General features: G+C 51.4%; 1 protein-coding gene across 1 annotated transcript in view; it reads left to right on the plus strand.

Annotated features, from left to right (window-relative positions):
• The window catches only part of LOC146237579 (ras and Rab interactor 2-like), a 29,749-nt gene that overhangs the window by 5,971 nt on the left and 1,060 nt on the right, over positions 1 to 22,718 (plus strand). The window contains 13 exon segments of the mRNA XM_084685364.1: positions 1,682 to 1,785; positions 5,038 to 5,138; positions 5,718 to 5,916; positions 6,375 to 6,489; positions 6,694 to 6,766; positions 7,821 to 7,912; positions 10,739 to 10,779; positions 10,782 to 12,108; positions 16,463 to 16,545; positions 17,036 to 17,261; positions 17,429 to 17,560; positions 19,213 to 19,376; positions 20,304 to 21,723. Coding sequence (XP_084541490.1) covers positions 1,732 to 1,785; positions 5,038 to 5,138; positions 5,718 to 5,916; positions 6,375 to 6,489; positions 6,694 to 6,766; positions 7,821 to 7,912; positions 10,739 to 10,779; positions 10,782 to 12,108; positions 16,463 to 16,545; positions 17,036 to 17,261; positions 17,429 to 17,560; positions 19,213 to 19,376; positions 20,304 to 20,621 — 2,925 coding nt within the window. The 5' untranslated portion in view covers positions 1,682 to 1,731 and the 3' untranslated portion in view covers positions 20,622 to 21,723.

Consider the following 22,718-nt stretch of genomic DNA (forward strand, 5'->3'; position numbering starts at 1 on the left):
ACTCCACCCTGCCTCCACACTGCCTCCACACTGCCTCCACCCTGCCTCCACCCTGCCTCCACACTGCCTCCACCCTGCCTCCACCCTCACTGAATCCCTTCACACAGAACTTCCATAGCTGTCAGCTCCCACATGCTGTGTTGATGTTGGAGGGACTTGCAGAGGTCTGGAGCCCGAAGGTTGTCACAGTTTACTGACGGCCCTTAAAAAGAACGAGGAGAACCAGATTACTTATGGAAAACACGACACAAGAAGAGAGATTTAAACAAACTTGCCCAACAAATGTGCTCAGTCCAGAGTCCTCCATTTCCAAGTTCAGTTGGAAAACAGGTGGTTCTTATCAGCATTTAGTGTTAGTTTTTTTTTTGCTTCTTGAATCCATTCTCTCTCTCTCACACACACACACCTTATGAGCTGGCTGGTGTCCTATCTAGGTCTGGCTCCCCCTGTTATCTGTGATTCCCCAATATGGAGAGAGCAGCCAAGCAGGAATGCTGATAACCCCTGTATCTGGGGCGGGTGGAACCAGTCCATGCACAACAGCCTGCAGAGGGAAAAGAGGCTTCCGGCAACAGGCATCCGTGTGTTTACTGACAATGTACATTTCAAAACATGGTCAAAATACCTTTTGAAGGTATTTTCAAATACATCTGTGTTTGATTGAGTCTGCCTTGGTTATCCAGTGCTTTGAACATTTATCTGGAACAGGCCTTAGGTTGATGTTCTATTGGCACAAGGGAACCTATCAGGGATAAGTATGCATAGTTTATATAGGGGCTTATTACGGTGCAGGGGATGGGCTTCGATCGAGGATGAGTGGATGATTCTAGAACAGTATAGAAGACTTCGACAGTTCCATCTTGGTCCCAGCTCACTAGGTGTCCTTCCTGGCTGGAGATGAGAGGGAGAGACCAGAGAGAAGGGGAGAGGGGGTGACAGGAAGAGAATCCAAGAGCTGTGGACAAAGAGATAGAGAGGGAAAGACAGAGAGACGGGGAGAAAATGAAAGAGAGAGAGTGGGGTAAGTAACACCCTGTGTTAGAGAGAGAGAGGAAATCTGGTGACGAGGATTAAAAGAGATTGATAGGGAAAGAGAGAAGAGGGGTGGCGATAGGGGACCAGAGACAGGGAGGGAGAGGGATGGCGGAGGGAGCAGGAGAAAGGGTCCCGGACAGTGTTGCAGAGAGGCACAACCAACCTCTTTCATCCACAGGCTCATGCAACACACAGCCAAGTGGACACACACACACACACACACACACACAAGCAAACACACGTATACAAGTACGCAGGAACACTCGCCCGCATGCACATGCACAAACTTTCACCCGAGTTTGTCCTAAATTCCAGCTGGGTTGTATAATTATGACGGAACCAGGGCTTTTCATTCTGGAAAATTAATTTGACAAGGGGACATGGGAAAGGAGAGGAGGGTGACCAGAATGAACCGGAGGAGAGAGAGAGAGTTAATGATGTCAGTGACAGCAGGACAAAGAGAGAGAAAGAGAGAGAGACGGAGAGAGAGAGGGAGAGAGAGAGAGAAGAAACAAAGAGAGTAAAGACGAAGTCTAGTTGTTCAAGCTGGTACTTTCTTTTGCACCACCTCAACTGTAATGTCTGGGTTAGGGTTAGGGTTAGTGACTTGTGACACAGAACTGAGTGTGTGTGTGTGTGTCCTCAGGCCTCCAGAAGGGTTGGCTCCAGACGTAAACACAGAAGCTACATGTCAGCATGGCATCCAGGACACCATCCAGCCACATGGACCGCTCTGGCAGCTACTTCAAGGTGAGAGGAAGAGCTCTGCCTGCCTGCCTGCCTGCCTGCCTGCCTGCCTGCCTGCCTGCCTGCCTGCCTGCCTGCCTGCCTGCCTGCCTGCCTGCCTGCCTGCCTGCCTGCCTGCCTGCCTGCCTGCCTGCCTGCCTGCCTGCCTGCCTGCCTGCCTGCCTGCCTGCCTGCCTGCCTGCCTGCCTGCCTGCCTGCCTGCCTGCCTGCCTGCCTGCCTGCCTGCCTGCCTGCCTGCCTGCCTGCCTGCCTGCCTGCCTGCCTGCCTGCCTGCCTGCCTGCCTGCCTGCCTGCCTGCCTGCCTGCCTGCCTGCCTGCCTGCCTGCCTGCCTGCCTGCCTGCCTGCCTGCCTGCCTGCCTGCCTGCCTGCCTGCCTGCCTGCCTGCCTGCCTGCCTGCCTGCCTGCCTGCCTGCCTGCCTGCCTGCCTGCCTGCCTGCCTGCCTGCCTGCCTGCCTGCCTGCCTGCCTGCCTGCCTGCCTGCCTGCCTGCCTGCCTGCCTGCCTGCCTGCCTGCCTGCCTGCCTGCCTGCCTGCCTGCCTGCCTGCCTGCCTGCCTGCCTGCCTGCCTGCCTGCCTGCCTGCCTGCCTGCCTGCCTGCCTGCCTGCCTGCCTGCCTGCCTGCCTGCCTGCCTGCCTGCCTGCCTGCCTGCCTGCCTGCCTGCCTGCCTGCCTGCCTGCCTGCCTGCCTGCCTGCCTGCCTGCCTGCCTGCCTGCCTGCCTGCCTGCCTGCCTGCCTGCCTGCCTGCCTGCCTGCCTGCCTGCCTGCCTGCCTGCCTGCCTGCCTGCCTGCCTGCCTGCCTGCCTGCCTGCCTGCCTGCCTGCCTGCCTGCCTGCCTGCCTGCCTGCCTGCCTGCCTGCCTGCCTGCCTGCCTGCCTGCCTGCCTGCCTGCCTGCCTGCCTGCCTGCCTGCCTGCCTGCCTGCCTGCCTGTCTGTCTGTCTGTCTGTCTGCCTGTCTGCCTGTTCTGTCTAGGACAGCATGATCTGATAGGATTGCGGGTCATAGTTGCCTTTCCTGACATCCCTTTGCTGCAGTGCAGCTGCTAATATTAAGGAGAGAAAGGGAGAGAGAGAGATGGAGAGAGAGAGATGAAGAGAGAGAGATGGAGAGAGAGATGAAGAGAGAGAGAGAGAGATGGAGAGAGAGAGATGAAGAGAGAGAGATGGAGAGAGAGAGAGAGAGAAATGGAGAGAGAGAGAGTGTGCGGGAGTGGAGAAAACCAGCTGCAGTAGTTGGAATACTGACAAGCGCACGAATAAGGGCAGTAAAGCACACACGCACTCTCATACAAACACAAAAAACACGCACCCTCATTTAGCACATACTACTCTTACACACACACACACACACACAAACACACACACACCCCCCCCCCCCCCCCTCTCTCTCTCTCTCTCTCTCTGAATGTTTTGAATATGAAGTATGCGTAATATCGTCTGCCTCTCTCATTAGCGAGCTTTCATTGGGTTATTTTGGGTACACAATCTATTCATGGACCCATAATGAGCTATGTCTGTCTAACACACAGCAGCTGCCCCCCACATCACCATCTCCTCCTGCTCCTCATCCTCCCGCCCTGGTCACGTGACCCAAACCCACTCTCAGACTGGGTCCTGATGTCAAAGTAATCTGTCTGGGAGTCTGCTGTAGTAGTTCATCTGCATTTGACAGAGACCACGAATAACTAGAAGTGTGTTTCGATGGATGGATGGAACAATGGATGGATGGATGATGGATGGATGATTGATGGAGGTGTGTATGTTCCATGTGGTGCAGGTGCTGTACGTGCCAGCTGTTCATACTCACAGTGTGACACAGTACAGGACCAGGCTGATAGGATGGACACTTCCATTTTGCTGAACTTGGCTTTTTAATAATTTTCTAATTCTCCCCCTGTTTTCCATTGCTTAAGTTGGGGCAGCAAAAGCTGTATATATACATATATATGTATGTGTGTGTGTGTGTGTGTGTGTGTGCGTGCGTGTGAAAACATACACACAGTTTCCCATTGACTGCATGGTGACTGACACTGTGAAGAATGGGCGGTGAATTGCTTAGCTCGGCTCATGTATCCTCGTTAAAGAGTTGAAATAATGATGGCATAGCTAGGACACAGCTCTCATGAGAGATGGTGTGTGTGTGTGTGTGTGTAGCTTCTTAATAAACTCTCTCTCCTCTCAGAGACATTAGAAGAAGCAGAAGGAGAGAAAGAGAGAGAGTAACAGAGACCGAGAGAGGAGACAGTAATCTGGCTCCAGTTAGTCGCCATCAGTGTGGTGCCTGTGGTCACAGTGGTCTGGAGACTGAAGCCTCTCTCACTACGAGTCTGACAGTGTCTTTGGGAGGAGCATGGAGAAACGCCCTCTGCTGGTCAGTCTGGGAACAGCACCCAGGGACTGCAGGGGCGTTTGGAGAGGGATGACAGAGCGACACATGACCCCTCCTGGGGTAAGGGTAGACATTTCTCTGATGGGTTCCAACGGTAAAACCATATCAGTTCAGAGAGCTACCCAAGGGGGATTGTTAAAGACTAGCGTTCCTAAATTGAAAGTGTTAGAACGTGTTAGAACGTGTTGGTGAACCGTGTCATCGCTGACCTCAGAGTTTCTGACCAGCTGGACGAAACAGCATGGCCTCTCTCTCCTAGAAATAGTCCAGAGGATCTCCGTCACCCCAAACTGATCCATTTCCTGCTTGTGTGTGTGTGTGACAGATTCATGCCCCCATGTGTGTGTTTGCGTGTGTGTGTGTGTGTGATGTCCAGATATCTACACTTCCGCAGATTAGGAGTCATTTAGTTTGTTTACCAACATGTGGGTTTACTGGATCTTCATTTTATATATACAAGTACTGGTGTGTGTGTGATAGTGTGCATGTGTGTGAGGGTGTGTGTGGTCAAGGTTGTTGCTTCTTTGTCTCCATGTTTCCTGTCTACAGGAAGTGATGTATGTGCACAGGAAGAATGACTAACTGATTCCCTCCATGTTCCCTCCCATGCTGGTCATTTGGCGCTTTGCTTTTCTATGTTGCATTCTCCACTATGTCAGCGTTGAGATTCTGTTTCTGTACGTGAGTGAATCTTCTTCTCTTGCCGTTTTCTGTGTTGTACTTCCATGACAATCTCTTCATTTTTTCCTCGCGTATTTTGGATGGCTGTTTTCTATGGAATCCCATCGATCTCCCTATCGATTTCCCATTAACCCATATAGTCTCTCTCTCTCTCTCTCTCTCTCTCTCTCTCTCTCTCTCTCTCCAGCTGATCAATACATTTGCGTTGGAGATAGGAGAGCTCACACAGGAGATGGTGCAGACTTCTCCATTGGCAGACCCACATAAAGACCCATTGGTCTTACAGGGGTAAGTCTATGCTCTCACTCTCTCTCTCTCTCTCTGTCTCTCTCTCTCTGTCCCTCTCTCTCTCTCTCTCTCTCTCTCTCTCTCTCTCTCTCTCTCTCTCTCTCTCTCTCTCTCTCACTCACTCACTCACTCACTCACTCACTCACTCACTCACTCACTCACTCACTCACTCACTCACTCACTCACTCACTCACTCACTCACTCACTCTCTCTCTCTCTCTCTCTCTCTCTCTCTCTCTCTCTCTCTCTCTGTCTCTCTCTCTCTCTCTCTCTCTCTGTCTCTCCCTCTCTGTCCCTCTCTCTCTCTCTCTCTCTCTCTCTCTCTCTCTCTCACACACCTCTTTCACTTCTGTTGCTTTCTCTCCATTAACGTTTCTTTTTGTGTGTGTGTATCTATCGCCTTAACTTTCAGTTGCGTTTCATGTCATGCTCTGTGCACGACGGAGGGAGTACCACAAATTCGGTCCATCCCGTCTTTGGCTGAACGTGCGCTTCTCTCTGTCCCCACCAGGTGGCAGAAGTGTCTAATCTTCTCCCTTCTTCTCCCCTTTCTGTCCTCCCCCGTCCCCCCACCCCCAGGCTGGAGGGGGAGGTGAGCGGCGTGTACGTCCAGTCTCCCGCCTGCGTGGCGGCGCGGGGTGAAAGGGATTCTGGGTACGACTCCCTGCGCCGGCGCATGAGCGTGCTCGACAGGCTGACCCAGACGCACCCCGTGTGGCTACTGCTCGCGCTCAGCGAGGAGGAGGCTGGCCGCGTGCTGCTGCAGCAGCCGCCGGGGGTGAGAGGGCGGGGGGGGGGGGGGGGGGGGGGGGGTCAAAGGTCGCAGCGACCGAGGCTGACACTTGATCTTTGTGCGTCGGGGGTTGATCTGTGTACCTTGTTCAGCATGCACCTTGTGCCACGACAGGGAAATAGTCATACACCTTAATGTCCCTGCCTCCCTCCCCCTCTCCTTCTCCCATTCTCTCTCTCAGTCTGTCTCTCCCTCTCCGGAACACATTTTTGGGGATGCTCGAAGATCGACTTGTTTCTATCATTTCGCTACTTCGTTCCGGTGTCTGTGGTTTCGTCAACGTGTCTTGGGTGTTGGGTTGAGATTTTTGTTGGTCATGGATGTCCTCCTATGCTCTCTGGAGCACGTTGATGTGTTATGGAGCATAATGTGAAGTCCAGCCAACCTGCAAGGGACGAATAAAGGTGTGTTTTAAACTGTAAACTCTCCCTTGCTCTGGCCAGGTGTTTGTGGTGAGGAAGTGCTCGACCCTCCAGAGGAAGGTTCTGTCTGTCAGGATGAGCACGGACACATCCGGACCCCCCCTCGCCCACTACCCCATCAGAGACAGCCAGTACAGTGAGTATCCCACCTCCCAGAGGGCTTAACAGACACCCCTGCATGCTGTTGGTTTGTTTTGGGATGTGGGCGCGTAGCGTGTGATGCGTGTAGGGGGGTCACCTTCAGGAGACGCGGGTACAGGGCAGTGTGGGTATGCGTGGTGTGCGACTGGTGGGAGGTCAGGACAGTTTCCATGTCTCGTGGCTGTGTGTGTTTCTGCAGCGTTCTCCCTGGAGCAGTCGGGGATCAGCTTCGCCGACCTGTTTCGTCTGGTGGCTTTCTACTGTATCAGCAGGTACAGGATGGTGTCAGACCCCCCTCGTACCCCCTTGTCCTTGGCTCTGTCTCTTTGCGGCGGATATCGGGGTGTCAGTCGGCCATTTCCATGACATCCCTCCGCTATCGTTCACTCTGGCTCTCCACCTTCTCACTCTCTCTCCGCTTTCTGCTCGCTCTTTCGCTCGACTTTTTCGGATTCCCTCCTCTCTCTTCTCCTCTCTCCCTCTCGCTCTCTCCTCTCAGTCACACTCTCTCTCTCTGTGTCTACTCTGTCTCTCTTTCACTCGCTCCTTGATCTCTCCTTTTCCCCTCGCATTTGCTCTCTATTTCTTTCTGCAAACATACCTCCCAGGACCATTCCAGTGCAGTGACACACTGAGGTATTTCTGAAGCCAACAAGCCCTTGGATGGAAATATTATTTGTTGAGTAAGCAGTGAAGCCCGGCCTTGACCTGCTCTGAAGACCCTCCCTCCATTACACCCCACCTCTTTCTCTCTCTCCTTTACTTCTTCTCTCTATCTATCTGTCTCTCTCACTTCTGGTTTTGACTGCCAGCTTGGCAGACAGCTTGGAAACAGGAAGATGGTACCACCGCAAATATGAATGCCCATCACTGCACAAGCACAGAATCTAGTTTCTCCTGAGGAAATGGAAAATGGGGGAAAAAAGCAAGGAGCAAAGTTAGTCCTAGTCTCCCCAAGGATAAGACCAAACAACATGACACCATATTTCATTGCTCTCAGCATAACTTTCCAGCAAACACTTCAACCTGTTAATGAATTTTAGGGTCTGCAAATGAACTTTTTTTTTTTTTTAAGAGACCTGTGAAGTCATGTAAGTAGGTTTTTACAATAACAACAGCTTTCACTTCTCTCTGTGGTTTTTGTGGTCCAGCTTTTGACACGACAGACAACGCCCTTGACCAAACATCAGCATCACCTTGGACACCGGCTGGAGTGGTCAAATAAGGACACTGTGGAGGAACTGTGGAGCAGTCAGCTACCTCTTCCTCCTCCGCAGTCGACTATTGTCCATATCAAACCCTCCTCTCCTCTTTCCCCTCCTGCAGGGATGTCCTCCCCTTCACACTACAACTCCCAGAAGCCATTGCATTTGCCAAAACTCAGAAGGACCTGGAGGAGGTGGCACAGTTAGGGGCAGGTACTCTACATTTTTGTCTTGTGATTTTGTAACATCTGCTTAGTGTTATACCTGCAGCCCCTCATGCTGACAGGGTCTGGTTTCGGAGCGAGGCCTAGTCATCTACTTCTGTTATTTTTGTTCTCTCTTCCTCCTTTGCCAAATGAAGCATCAATGAGTCAATTTCCTATGGAATGATAGATTAGTTGAATGGAAGAGACTTGCCTCTGCTAGCAGGCCTGCCTCTGCTAACAGGCCTGCCTCTGCTACCAGGCCTGCCTCTGCTAGCAGGCCTGCCTTTGCTAGCAGGCCTGCCTCTGCTAGCAGGCCTGCCTCTGCTAACAGGCCTGCCTCTGCTAGCAGGCCTGCCTCTGCTAGCAGGCCTGCCTCTGCTAACAGGCCTGCCTCTGCTACCAGGCCTGCCTCTGCTAGCAGGCCTGCCTCTGCTAACAGGCCTGCCTCTGCTACCAGGCCTGCCTCTGCTAGCAGGCCTGCCTCTGCTACCAGGCCTGCCTCTGCTAGCAGGCCTGCCTCTGCTAGCAGGCCTGCCTCTGCTAACAGGCCTGCCTCTGCTAGCAGGCCTGCCTCTGCTAACAGGCCTGCCTCTGCTAGCAGGCCTGCCTCTGCTAGCAGGCCTGCCTCTGCTAGCAGGCCTGCCTCTGCTAACAGGCCTGCCTCTGCTACCAGGCCTGCCTCTGCTAACACCCAGCTAAATAGACACACACACACCCACACACTCGTAAACATGCAGACACAATGATCGGGAAAGGCGTTATGAAAATGAAACTTATAATTATTATTATTGCAAGTGCACACATGCACACACACACACACACACACACAAACAGAGCACAAGGCACGGGTTTAGCCCTGCCCCTTTCATGCATGCCCAGCTGTGTGCGTGTGTGTTCATTTGTGTGTGTCGATATCCGTGTGCTTCCACAGCCCGTGGGCATGTGCCACCTTGAGGGTGACAGTGCTGGCGCTGTGGAGAGCTTGGTGTGAGAGGGAGGGAACATACTTGTATTGTGAGTCTGCTCTTGTAGCTTAACTTAGGCCAGGCAGAAATACACTCATGCTGGGAAACACCCTTTTCCACACGTTGCTGTTTTAAAACAGCTGCTTATTTTGTACATGTTCTGCCTCTATTATGGAATATTGAAAGTAATGTTTTAAAAGAAGTTTGTTTTGATTTGGGTAGTTTAAATGCAGACATGCTGTGTTTATTGGAGTTTTTTTTTTTTTTGCTCTTTTAATGTCAAAAGTTTAGTTTGAATTTATTTTGATACCACTGATTATTTGTCCTTCAAGGGTCACTATTTCCTTTTTCTCGTGACAAGATATTATCTGAGGTAGGCCCCAAGGGCAGTTGACTGTGGCACAGGTAAGTCTGTGGCACTTGGTTAATCATGTGTTTTGACGCAGAACACATAAATTAAACTGAAATAATGGTTCAATTATTAGCTCAAAATCTTAGGTCATGCTCTGTTTTGAACCCACTCAACTGGATTCGTAAAATCAGCTGTTTTCTTAGTTGGGTGGAGTTTGTTCACTCTGAAGAGTGAAGGTATAACTGTAACTTTTAATAACTGAGTCCAGAGCGAGCAAGAGACCACAGCAGTACTTTAACAATGACTAACTGGAGATCCAGGCCTTTCCCTCCGGGAATGTCTGTTGAATCCAGTCCGGGATGAGTGAACTGTACGTGGGGTAGAGATCAGTAAGAGGCTGGCTGTCTCAGGTTAGCTCCAGTCAGCTGGTGTCTCACTCCAGGGACAGTGTGAATACCTCAGGCTTTTTCAGTCCCCATGCAGCAGGCTATTCAAAGACATTTGAACCCTAGCCCGACTAGATGCCTGTATACTCTACGATGTGGGTCATATCAGATTGCGCTGCCAATCAAATCCAGCACACGTGCTTTAGAATCACCTTGAATGTATTTTATTGAGATGACCATGTTTCGGTATCCTGTGTACAGCCTACACGGTTTCTTTGTTTCCGAGAGGTTGCTCAATAACTGGACTGTGCGTTGGACTGATGTCTGATTAAAACGTGATGCGCCTCAAACAGGAGTGATGATTCAATACAAGTGAAAGTGAAGCGCTGTTAAAAATGAAACAAATGTTGTCAACTCAAAGAAACTCAGACAGAGATGAGAGAGAGAGAGAGAGAGAGAGAGAGAGAGAGAGAGAGAGAGAGAGAGAGAGAGAGAGAGAGAGAGAGAGAGAGAGAGAGAGGAACTCAGGCCAGTCCCCAGGAGGAGGAGCTAAGGGAAAAGGAGGAGGGGCTGTCTGGTGGTGTGTCCAGTGTTGTGAGTCCACCCCTCCCTCCCTCCTCTCCTCGCAGGATCTGGGTGTGTGTCTGTGTCGGCTTCACTGTGAATCAGGGCTCGGAAAACCACTGAACACACCAGATCTCTGCCACTCTCAAGATTCAAGCAGAGCCGGACAGAGAAAACAGAAAGAGACCGACAGAGAGATAGACAGAGACCGACAGAGAGATAGAGACATAGAAATCCAGAGAGAGAAAATCCGAAAGTGCAATACAGAAAGAGCAACAGAAGTTGGAGATTAAGAATAAGGAGAGACAGAGAGATTAAGAATCACGTAAGTAAAATACATGAATTGATTCCTTTTTAGTGAGCTGTGTAGTACTTATTGTAGGACTTAGTATCTGTATTTATATGTAGGCTGTTGTCTTTGTTTTATGTGAGTGTGGATTGGGTTCATTTTTTGTAAATACTTGTGTTTCCTGCTCAACATTAGAGGGTTAAGGGAGATGTTTTTGAATGTATACAAGTTAATAATTCTCTACGTCTTCTCTCTTGTGTGTGTGTGTGTGTCACAGGTTTCTGGGACTCTGCCCTGGGCATCCTGCACCGCTCCTCCTCGCCCTCCCCCCTCCCCCCCCCCGCCCTCTGAGCCGGACTCTCAGCCCCCAGAGAGGCCCGAGAGACAGGCGGGACGCGCCGAGGCCGAGCGGCCCCCGTCACGACAGCGCCCCCCCTACCCTCCGCTCCCGCTCCCGCCCCCCTCCCCCCTCCTCGCCCTCCCGCCGGGAGAGGAGCCAGCCGGGCGGCGCGCTGTGCTTCGTCAACCCCCTCTTCCTCCAGACGCACCGCCGCTGCCGACCGGACCCGCCGCCCGCACCGCCCCCGCCGCCCGACGGCGGGCGAGCCGGGGACGCCGCGCTCGAGCGAGTGAAGGGGAAGTCCCGCACCCCTCCCCCACGCCCTCCGCCCCCGCGCCTGTCCCTCCGCCGGCCCCCTCCCCCCCCCGTCCACAGGGCCAGGAGCATGCCCGGGACCGCTGTCGCCGCCCCCCTCGCCAGACAGCCCCTCCCTCGCCAGCAGCGCCCGCCCCCCCGCCAGCAGGGCCCGATGGGAGCCAAGCACAGCGGCGCGTCGACGGACAAAACGAGCTCGCCCATCCCCGTCCCCCAGAGCGCCCCTCCGCCTCGGCCCAGGAAACCCGACATCGACGCCCACCGCTGCCACGTCGCCCTCGACGACGACACCATTGCCGAGGCGCTGTCCCGCGCCAAACTGCCTCCGAGCCAGGCTCCGCCTCTCTCGCCCCGCCCCGCCGGGGGGGGCGGCGCCGGGAGCCCGCCGGACAAGCCCCGGCCGGTACGCCAAGGCCTCAGCGACGAGAGCATGTCCACCTCTTCCTCCGACTCCCTCGACTTCAGCCGCTCGCCCCGTTTTTCCCTGGGCCTGCCCCCTAGCCCCGCCCACCGCCGGCCCCGCGCCCCCCGGCGGGAAGACAGTAGCGAGGACGAGGAGGAGGACGAGGAGGAAGAGGACGAGGAGGACTACGGGGTGGGTCTGGAGGACAACGACCTGGGGAGGGACATGCCCCCGCCCTTCAAGGCCAGGAGGAGGGGCGTGGGAGCAGGGCTCAGCGGCGGCTCCTTCATCCTCCCCCGGGCGCTCAAGGGACACTTCCGGAAGGTGAGCGGCGTGTTCAGCTCGCTGATGACGCCCGAGAGGCGCGCAGTGAAGAGGATAGCCGAGCTTTCCAGGGACAAGAGCTCGTACTTTGGCTGCCTGGTCCAGGATTACATCAGCTTCGTCCTGGAGAACCGGGGCTGCCACACGTCGGGGCTGGACCTGCTGCAGACCCTCAGACAGTTCCTCACCCAGATGAAGGCCTACCTGAGGCAGAGCTCCGAACTGGACCCCCCCATTGAGTCCCTCATACCCGAGGACCAGATTGGTGAGTGTGTGTGTGTGTGTGTGTGTTTGGTTATCACGTTGTATTGGTACAGTCGTTTTTTGCGTGTGTGCTTGCGTGCACATGTTTTTTCGGGACAGCGACGTGTTTATACATAAATGTGCCTGTCAGCACAAGCGTTGGTGGTTGTTTCATGTTGTCATTAATTAGCCTCTTCTCGTTTCCACATCTCTCAAATGCAGGACTATAATACATTTACATTTAGTCATTTAGCAGACGCTCTTATCCAGAACGACTTACAGTAAGTACAGGGACATTCTCCCCGAGGCAAGTAGGGTGAAGTGTCTTGCCCAAGGACACAACGTCATGTGCACCGGCCAGGAATCAAAGTGGCAACCTTCAGATTACTAGCCTGATAGCCTCTACTCAGCCACCTGATTACTTCTCCATCATAGACAAGTAATACAAATATCAGTGTACAGAGTGACTACATTGCCCACTTACAGTACTTGTAGTTGGGAATTACCCCAGATATGTGAAATGTTTCCCCCTCAATGATCTAATGCGTGCTCTTAGACAGCAGATATAAGACTCAGCTGAAACACTTTGAAATCCCATCGAAATGAGTTAGCAAATGAGTCTCTGTTAGCAGCAGAGTAGATATAGAGACTAGCGTCAGGTTTCAGGAAGCTATTCTAGACTGGCATGGCATGGCATGGCATGGCATGGCATGGCATGGCATGGCATGGCATGGGTTTACAGTCTGATGGCACTGGAATATTGCTGCCTCATGTAAAACTGCCTAGAAAATCCGGACCAGGGACAAAAACGGTCGATTAAATGTATCAAATACGAAATGTATTCCATTTGAAATGTAAAAGAATCAAATTCAACACTGGCCTGTTATGTTTGTGGTTTGCAGCTTGTCAAATTGGCTCAAGTGAGGATATGAGATCATGTCGGTGCAATGTTTGTTGACACACAAAGCCAGTCAAAAGGACGTTTCATGTAGATGGTTTCAGACGGGCGTGTTCACGTGAATATTCATCCCCAACTTTGCACACATTTCTAGCCCCCTTGTTCTTTGTAAACAACAACAGCAAGGCCTTGTTCTGTGTCTCTGTGTGTGTTTGCAAATCTGTGTGTGTTGTACGTGTGTGCGTGCATGTGCGTGTGCGTGTGTGTGTGTGTGTGATAAAAAAAATTTTTTTGTGCAAACAAAGCACAGGCCACACTAAATAGTCTACATGATTACAACTACCCTTTACAGTATGCCAAACAGACAGATACGCTGTGCAAATATATAAAGTATCGGTAACAGAAATCACCAACATTCATATACCACTAAGGAGACACCATATTCACATGAGCCAACCCTCTCAAAGTCCATAGCTATTGGATAAACACACAAAGACCAGTGTTTAAACACCAAACAACACATTTGAAGCGTGTGGTTTCATTTGAAAGCATGTTTGGTGTTTAAACACTGGTCTTTGTGTGTTTATCCAATAGCTTTCAAATGAAACCAGCTCAAATGTGCTGCTCACCCGCTGTGCCTACAGAGCGGTTCAGGCTCAGTAGTTGCATGTGAAGGCGACCCGCTGTGCCTACAAAGCGGTTCAGGCTCAGTAGTTGCGTGTGAAGGCGACCCACTGTGCCTACAGAGCGGTTCAGGCTCAGTAGTTGCGTGTGAAGGCGAACCACTGTGCCTACAGAGCGGTTCAGGCTCAGTAGTTGCGTGTGAAGGCGACCCACTGTGCTTACAGAGCGGTTCAGGCTCAGTAGTTGCGTGTGAAGGCGACCCACTGTGCCTACAGAGCGGTTCAGGCTCAGTAGTTGCGTGTGAAGGCGACCCGCTGTGCCTACAGAGCGGTTCAGGCTCAGTAGTTGCGTGTGAAGGCGACCCGCTGTGCCCACAGAGCGGTTCAGGCTCAGTAGTTGCGTGTGAAGGCGACCCACTGTGCCTACAGAGCGGTTCAGGCTCAGTAGTTGCGTGTGAAGGCGACCCGCTGTGCCTACAGAGCGGTTCAGGCTCAGTAGTTGCGAGTGAAGGCGACCCGCTGTGCCCACAGAGCGGTTCAGGCTCAGTAGTTGCGTGTGAAGGCGACCCGCTGTGCCTACAGAGCGGTTCAGGCTCAGTAGTTGCGTGTGAAGGCGACCCACTGTGCCCACAGAGCAGTTCAGGCTCAGTAGTTGCGTGTGAAGGCGAGCAGACAGCGAGTTGACGTCAAGCGTCGACCCGCAGCATATGCTAACAAAGAATAGAGAAGTGAGCCTACACTTAAACACGCATCATTTACGTCGTGAAATCTACGTCGTGGAATTTAGGCCCAGAAACAGGAACGTTATAGTGAAAGAACATCATCCCGGAGGTCCTACTGCAGTTCTAATCTGTTTTATTGTACTATATTGTGTAACCAGAGATGTGATCAAGATAAGGGTGGATAATCTATCTTTAGTTTATGGTTTAAACCGAAAACGTATTTTAAATTACAAGATGGCAGGATTGGTACTGTAATACGAGGGATAGGAGAGAGAGACAAAGAATATGGAGAGAGCGAGACGAAGAAAGAGAAAAGGGGTAGAGCGAGAGAGAGCGGGAGAGAGCAAGAGAGAGCGAGAGAGCGAGAGGGAGGGAGGGAGGGAGGGAGGGAGGGAGGGAGGGAGGGAGGGAGGGACAGAGACAGAGACAGAGACAGAGACAGAGACAGAGACAGAGTGTTCCACTGCTTGACTCGTGGAGGAAGGATGTCATGGTGAAGGACGAGCCATTCTTGCAGCTCTGCAAAACATGGCGATAATATGTTGGCTGAGTTCTCACTTTGTGTGTGCGTGGGGGGGGGGTTATTGTGGGACCTATATTGCGTGCGTGTGTAAGATATTATTAAATCTTGGACTCTCTTCCTGGCTTGGTGTTCTGGCCTTCAGTAAGACAGCCATCACTAACATCCAATAGTCCTCCCCTAATACTGATCATGAGCCAACCTAACTGCTTTACAATGGCTGAAAGGCACAATAACAAACATAGCTCATTCTACAAAGGAGACAGGAAATTTGCAGTGAGGAAGTGTGTGTGTGTGTGTAGTATGTCTCTGTCTGTATGTCTGGGTGTGTTTCCGTATTGCATTCATGGGTGTGTGTGTGATTTCCAACCCCTGCACTTCCCTCAGGTTCAGATAAGAAAGAGTACCTTCCGCAGCACTCTAGTCTACATAAACAGTCACCCGGTGCGGGAGTCCAACTTTATTTATTTGCCAATGTGTAGAGGGAAAGAACCACCCAGCCCCCCATCCCCCACCCCCCAGCCCCCCATCCCACCACCCCCCATCCCCCACCCCCCAGCCCCCTATCCCCCACCCCCCAGCCCCCCATCCCACCACCCCCCAGCCCCCCATCCCCCACCCCCCAGCCCCCTATCCCCCACCCCCCAGCCCCCCCATCCCCCAGCCCCCCATCCCCCATCCCCCAGCCCCCTATCCCCCATCCCCCTGCCCCCCATCCCACCACCCCCCAGCCCCCCATCCCCCAGCCCCCCATCCCCCTGCCCCCATCCCACCACCACCCAGCCCCCCATCCCCCCATCCCCCAGCCCCCTATCCCCCACCCCCCAGCCCCCTATCCCCCAGCCCCCATCCCCCAGCCCCCTATCCCCCACCCCCCAGCCCCCCATCCCCCAGCCCCCTATCCCCCACCCCCCAGCCCCCCATCCCCCACCCCCCATCCCCCAGCCCCCTATCCCCCACCCCCCAGCCCCCCATCCCCCAGCCCCCTATCCCCCACCCCCCAGCCCCCCATCCCCCACCCCCCATCCCCCATCCCCCAGCCCCCTATCCCCCACCCCTCCCTGGCCCCCAGAGCTGCACCTCAGCTGACCCCGAGCTGGCCTGGAGGGCACTCGTGTGTGACAGTTTGATGTCAGAGGAGGAGTAGGTTGGTCCCATGAACCCACACGTAAAGAATGTGAACTCACAGTTCCTTTTGCAACTGCAGTGCCTCTGAGCTGAACACGCGTTCAGATGATTTGAAGTCATAGGACAGTATGTGTAAAACTGCCTACGTAGAGATCATGTCATATTCCAAGAACTTAAGGTCCCATCAGTGTTGAAACTATGGTTGTTACAGTTGGGGTGTAGAATTGTCTCTTTATGTCAGGGTTATGAGGAAGGGTTCAATAAAAGGCTTGTGAATGGCTGAACGGTTGCTAGGTCAAACAAAGTCTTTCATCGTTAAACATTTACAGTGGGTCTAAAGTGGTTACTTTGATCATTTCATTGGTTGGATTATTACCAAGAGAAGAATTTATATCTTTAGAACTGTGTAAGAAAGTATTTGATCACTGCCAATATGTGTAATGTTTGAAAGGTGTGTGCTAGTAACGGTGTGTCTCCCTCTCCAGACCAGGTCCTAGAGAAGGCCATGCACAAGTGTGTGTTGAAGCCTCTGAAGACGGTGGTGGAGGTGGCCCTCCATGACTTCCAGGTGAGCCCCGCCCCGCCCCAACCCCCCCCCCCCCCCCCAGCTCCTATCTTCACCTTTTCCTCGTGTCACCTCTCTACTCTCTTCTTCTCTTCCCCTTCTCCTCACTTCGCCTCACTCCTTCTCCTCTCCTCTCTACCCTCCTTCTCCTCTCCTCTCTACCCTCCTTCGCCTCTCCTCACCTCTCCTCACCTCTCCTCTCCTCACGTCACCTCTCCTCTCCTCACCTCTCCTCTCCTCTCCTCTCCTCACCTCACCTCTCCTCTCCTCACGTCACCTCACCTCTCCTCACCTCTCCTCACGTCACGTCACCTCTCCTCTCCTCTCCTCACCTCTCCTCTCCTCAACTCTCCTCACGTCACCTCTCCTCACGTCACCTCTCCTCACCTCACCTCACTTCTCCTCACCTCTCCTCTCCTCTCCTCTCCTCACCTCTCCTCACCTCACTTCTCCTCACCTCTCTTCTCCTCACCTCACCTCTCCTCTCCCCCAGGTGAGCAGTGGAGCCTGGCAGCAGCTCAGAGAGAACCTGGCCCTGGCCAAGGCTCGGCAGCCCCAGGACCTGGGCGTGGAGGGGGCCGTCCCCCCCGACCCGGTGGCCGTGGAGAAGATCCGCCACAAGTTCCTGAACCTGCGGAAGATGTACTCCCCGGAGAAGAAGGTCATGCTGCTGCTGAGGGTCTGCAAGCTCATCTACACCATCATGCAGGACAACTCAGGTATAGAAACGGTTTGTGTGTGTGTGTGTGTGTGTGTTGTTTGTCTGTGTGGGTTAAAATCTCGCTTATCTCTGATCTGAGAAACGCCCTCACCTTACCTTCAACTCATTTTGTGTGCGTGGGTCTGTCTCTGTGTGTGTGTGTGTGTGTGTGTGTTGGTCTCCCAGGTAGGATGTATGGGGCTGACCACTTCCTGCCCATGCTGACCTATGTCCTGGCTCAGTGTGACATGCCTCAGCTGGACACTGAGATCCTCTACATGATGGAGCTTCTGGATCCTTCTCTGCTGCACGGAGAGGGTAGGCACACGCACACACACGTGTAGACACAAACACACACACACACTTACACACATGTATACACACCAGTGTTTCCCACAGATTAGAAAGCAATTTGTGGGTGTTGTTCTTCCTTGAGTTCCCTTGTCCTGAGTCCTGCTTTCTTACTTGCCTGTTTCTACATATGTTTGTCCTTCTCACCTTCAGCTGGCTCTCTCACAGCAGCATGCTGGGATGCTGTCCTCCTCTCCTACTCTTTCTTCAATGCCTAACAAATCTCTCTCTTTCTCTCCCTGACCCTGTCTTTCTGCTTGAGCAGCACTGGTTGAAGCCTAAAAATATTGTAAACAATGTCTTCATAAATGCAAGTACCAACGCTAATTCCAAATAACTATTTAGCTGGTTGGCTCCATGACGACGGGTAAATAGGGCTTGTGAGACAGCTCACCAAAAGAACGATGGGGAACCCACTTGTCTAGCAGATTAAGACATGTTCAGAGGTACCTAGCGAAAAGTAGCCTCCACTTTACAAAACTTTTAGCTATGGTACGGATGCTGAAGTCACGCTGATATAGCTGTCTGTCTTACTAGAACGGCGTATCTATTCGTCGTTGCTAACATGTGCTGACGTTGTGACTGTGTGTGTGTGTATGTGAGAGAGACGCGTAAGTGACAGAGAGACGGAGGGAGAGCAGGAAAAAGAAATGCAGCTGAACGAATACGCTGTGTGTTTTAAATAGCGGTATGAAATATATATATAACAACGAAACGCAGTGTGTGACGGCCGGTGTTGATTCTGTGGCGCACCGCCACAAATGAGTCTATGTGTGGGAAACACTGCACACACACTTACACACGCACACAATTGACAGACACACAAGGACCGCATACACACACAGACACACGTACTGTACACATACACGCACAAGAAACAGTATGAAGAGTGAACCCTGCATGTCTCCCACTTCCTGTGTAAAGGCCAGAGATAAATGGATGAATATCCCCTTTCAGACAGTACAGACACAGTCCATGTTATCACGGCATCCTTCATCAACATTGAACCTGGCCTGATAGAATGACAGAGCAGTTTCATCCAATAGGCCTGGGTCTTTACTCCTACTCAAGGCCTTACTATCCCACTCCAAGAAGCATGCTCACTCACAAGCAAAGCACATCATTGTCTTCTTTGTCGAAGAAGGAAAAAAAACGATCTCCACATGAACTTGCACAACCTTAAATAGTTGAATGAAGCCATCGAGGGAGAAAGCCAGATGGCTTCAGGCAGGGAAGCCAGACTGTTGTGTAATCCATGCTGAGGAAGGTACCTGCTGCTGGTTCGTCAGGGAACATTTGGTGGAGTTCCACAGGAAGGTCGTTAGACTATGCTGGAATGTGTTTCTCAGGGCTGGGTACTCCTGTTTAGGGAGGGGTCTCACCTCACCATGGCATTCTTTCCAACGTGCGTGTGAGTGTGTGTGTGAGTGTGTGTGTGAGTGTGTGTTTGAGTGCTCGTACAGTACGTGAATCTAATGAAGGTCTATGTCCCTAGGTCGGTCGTCAAAATGCTTGTCAATCCCTATCACTATTGTTAATTTTCCGGAACTCTTTTTCTTCTTCTTCATTTTCCCCCCTCACTCCCCGACCTAACCCCCCCCCCCTCCCCCGGCCTCCAGGGGGCTACTACCTGACCAGTGCCTACGGAGCCATGGCCCTCATCAAGAACTTCCAGGAGGAGCAGGCTGCGCGCGTGCTCAGCTCTGAGGCCAGGGACACGCTGCACCAGTGGCACCGCCGCCGCACGGCCCAGCGCACAGCGCCCTCTGTAGACGACTTCCAGGTATCGCCACCTGACCTGACCCACAGTTGACCCCTCCCCACAACCTGACCCCCGTCCCTCCCCGTCCCCAGGTAGTGAGTCATTCAATCTTTGCCCCCCCCGCCCCCCACTCCACTCCTTGAATCGCACCCTCTCACCTCCCTCCTTCTCCCTCCGCCTGCCCTACCCCCTGCATGTAGAATATGGAAACCACTTCAATCGGAATGTCGTGAGATGTAGAAGAGAAATACTCTGGGTGCTTCTGGGCTTCTGTGCTGTGTCAGTGTGTTGAGGTCATCCCTGCTTGGTGTCATGTCTGCGTGCTTGTTTGCCTTCTGCATATCCCTTGTCTGTACCCCTATCTGTCTCCATGGCTATGCATGTGTCTTGATTCAGTTAACTGTCTGTGTATTTAGTCGTGTTTCTATGTATTTAGGTAGAAATCCTTGTTTTCTATGGGTTTCCTGCCTGTATGAAAACCCCCCTATCAGTTGTTGCGTTCATGTGTGAACTGGCAGTTCACATACAAAGGCCATACATTTGCCAGACTTGTTTATTTAGATTCTCTCATGTCATTATTCCATTTCAAAATGGGCCGTTGGCGTGTTACTGATCGGTCAGTACTGCCCCCTGGAGGGAGGGAGAAGAAGACCAGTTAATTTCCACCAATAAACCCGCTCTGTTCTTCATATGTGCATCTCTCTTCTTCGTCTGTCTGCCTTGACCTCCAACCTACGCTCCTCGATGAGTCTCTTGTTCATCTCCCTACCTTGCCTAATCACGCATGTGGGGATTTATCAATCAGTTGCATGGCCTTGTGTTATTTATGTCCACTAAATGGTGCATAGAGATGTCGATGTTGCGCTTTTACGTGTGATTTTGTTCCTGTTTACTAGCAAGTATCACGTTCACTGACTGCCACTCTGCCGGGATCGTCCTCTCCCACAGAACTATCTACGCGTGGCCTTGCAGGAAGTAGATTCTGGCTGCACCGCCAAGACCCTGCAGGTTCACCCTTACTCCACCACAGAAGAAGTCTGCTCTCTTTGCGCCTACAAGTTCAAGGTCCCCGACCCCGAAAACCACGCCCTGTTTCTGGTCACCAAGGAAACGAGGCAGCAGCTGGCGCCAGACACGCACCCTCAGCGAATCAAAGCAGAGGTCCATAGCCGTCCACACGTGCAGACGTTTCACTTTGTCTACCGGAGGGTCCCCAACCTGAATCTCTGTATCCCTGCAAGCCAGAACAACGGAAACTGCTTATAGAACCGAGTGGTGGGGAATAATTGTACTGTACTGTATTCTGTAGATGTTTATGAGGGACTGCAAACATTTTTTGTCGTAGGCCCGCTGTATTGTCATTTCCTAACACTCTAATGGTGTCATGTTTTTTGTCCAGACCTAATCTTGATTTTTGAGACTGTTTAACAGCTGGAGAGGAATGAGACAGACTGAAGCCCAGTGGCTCCTTTGTTGATGGTTTTGTGGTGAGCTGTAATACTACACATTGAGAAGTACAGTGTTGTTATGAAAAAAAAGCCTTTAAGAGGAAGTTTGTAAAGAAGGCTCTAGTGTTGCTTTTAGCTCTTTTTTGAGATGTGAGCGTCAAGTGTTTTGCTCAGTTCAGAACGTCTAACGAATGAGAAGCGAGGACATCGTGCCTTTCGCTCTGGAAGTACCTGGAAGTCGTGACATCGTATCCTGCTTGTTCATTTCCACGGTTCTTCGGCAGCAAGAGGACACGCGAACATTTGAACTGTGGCTCGAGAAAAATCGGAGCATTGTGATGGCACTGTTGACTTGTTCACAACTGCTGATGAGATGTATGTGGACTTTGAAGAGGAAATTGAAGATGCCTTTGGGTTCAATCACTTTCCCATTTATAAACTTGTATATCACTATAGAAATACTGTATCTGTATACTGTATACGTAAATGATGCTATATTGTTTTTTGCTGCAATTGCTGGTCAACTGTAGAAAATATTGTGTAAAAAATATATAAATAGGGATGGAACACCACTCAATAGTATGTTTTATTTGATCGCGTATTTAGTGCATTTCGACACCACAGTAAACCAATATGTATAGCAATATGTATTTTTGAGGTTATAAACACTTAGGCCGCCGAACACTAGGTGGCGATAATGCAACATAGGTTGTAATGTGCCTTAGTATACCCTCAGAAGAAATATTGTGTCACGCAAAAAAAATGTCGGCGTTCCTGATGTCATGTCTTGGCTTCACTGACTCAAAACCTAAAATAGATGTTACGTTACAATTTATATTTTTTTATTTTATTGACAGTTGAAACAGCCGAGAAGCCGTCAACCACACGTTGAAAAGGATTTGAAAATGCAGCACGACGACGTAAGTAACTCCAATGGTGTGTGCTGGACTTGTCGATTTATCCGTTTGCTAGCTAGCGTAGCGATAGCCTAATAACATGTTCATCGGGGAATTTAAAGTCCCGTGTTGGTTTTCTCTCCGGTACCCATATTCGGTTTCAGATCTTTTCAATTGATAGTTTTAATTGGGTCCATAAATCTCAACCAGTAAACATGAATACCAAAAAACAGCGGTAGCTAAAGTTGCGGGTTTGCCTGTGTGCTAACCAGCTACCCAAATGCACGTTAGAACCTGACATCTTTCGTTACTAGAACTTAAGTTATCGGTATCAAACAGTTCTGCTCCGCCTGAAGATGTTTGGTTGTAGCAAGGGATGCAGGATTGAGTTCAACGTAACAGGCTTGTGCAACCATCAGACAGGAAAAGGTCAAGTTGGTTTATAATGATACTTAACGTGTCGTGATGTTAGCCTGTCTTTCGATAATACACAGTTACTATAATGGAGTTAGAAAAGTTTCATAATTCTCAAAAATGTAACGGGATTCAACATCTTTGACCCGAATAGGCCTACATGTATTTGCAATCTGACGAACGCGGAGTTACAAATCCTTGGATTTGAGTAACTTTCCTGAAGCGCTTAGATTCACAAATGCATTTTTTCTAAAACATTCTTTGCAGCCTATCAGATATGTCTTCCAATTTTTCCCAGTCACAGTTAGTTTGCTAAACGTTAGCCTAGGAAACCCTTGAATGAATCCTGCCATTATCAAGAATATTCAATCACGTATGATAATCGGTTGAATAAGATTAACAAGCAATATTTCACCTTCATGCTACCGACATTGCTCGTGACGTGATCTCAAGGAGACAATGTCCATTATTATGGCACTATGGCAGGTTTTTGTAGTCCACATAGACACGTTAATGTGATTGGCTAAAATTGGAAGAGACATCTGATGGGCTGCAGAGAATATCGGGCTCAAAGATGTTGAATCTTGACATTTATTTGTGAATCG

This window comes from Hypomesus nipponensis, chromosome 21 (assembly GCF_054491055.1).
Source record: "Hypomesus nipponensis isolate SF chromosome 21, ASM5449105v1, whole genome shotgun sequence".
Classification (NCBI taxonomy): domain Eukaryota; kingdom Metazoa; phylum Chordata; class Actinopteri; order Osmeriformes; family Osmeridae; genus Hypomesus; species Hypomesus nipponensis.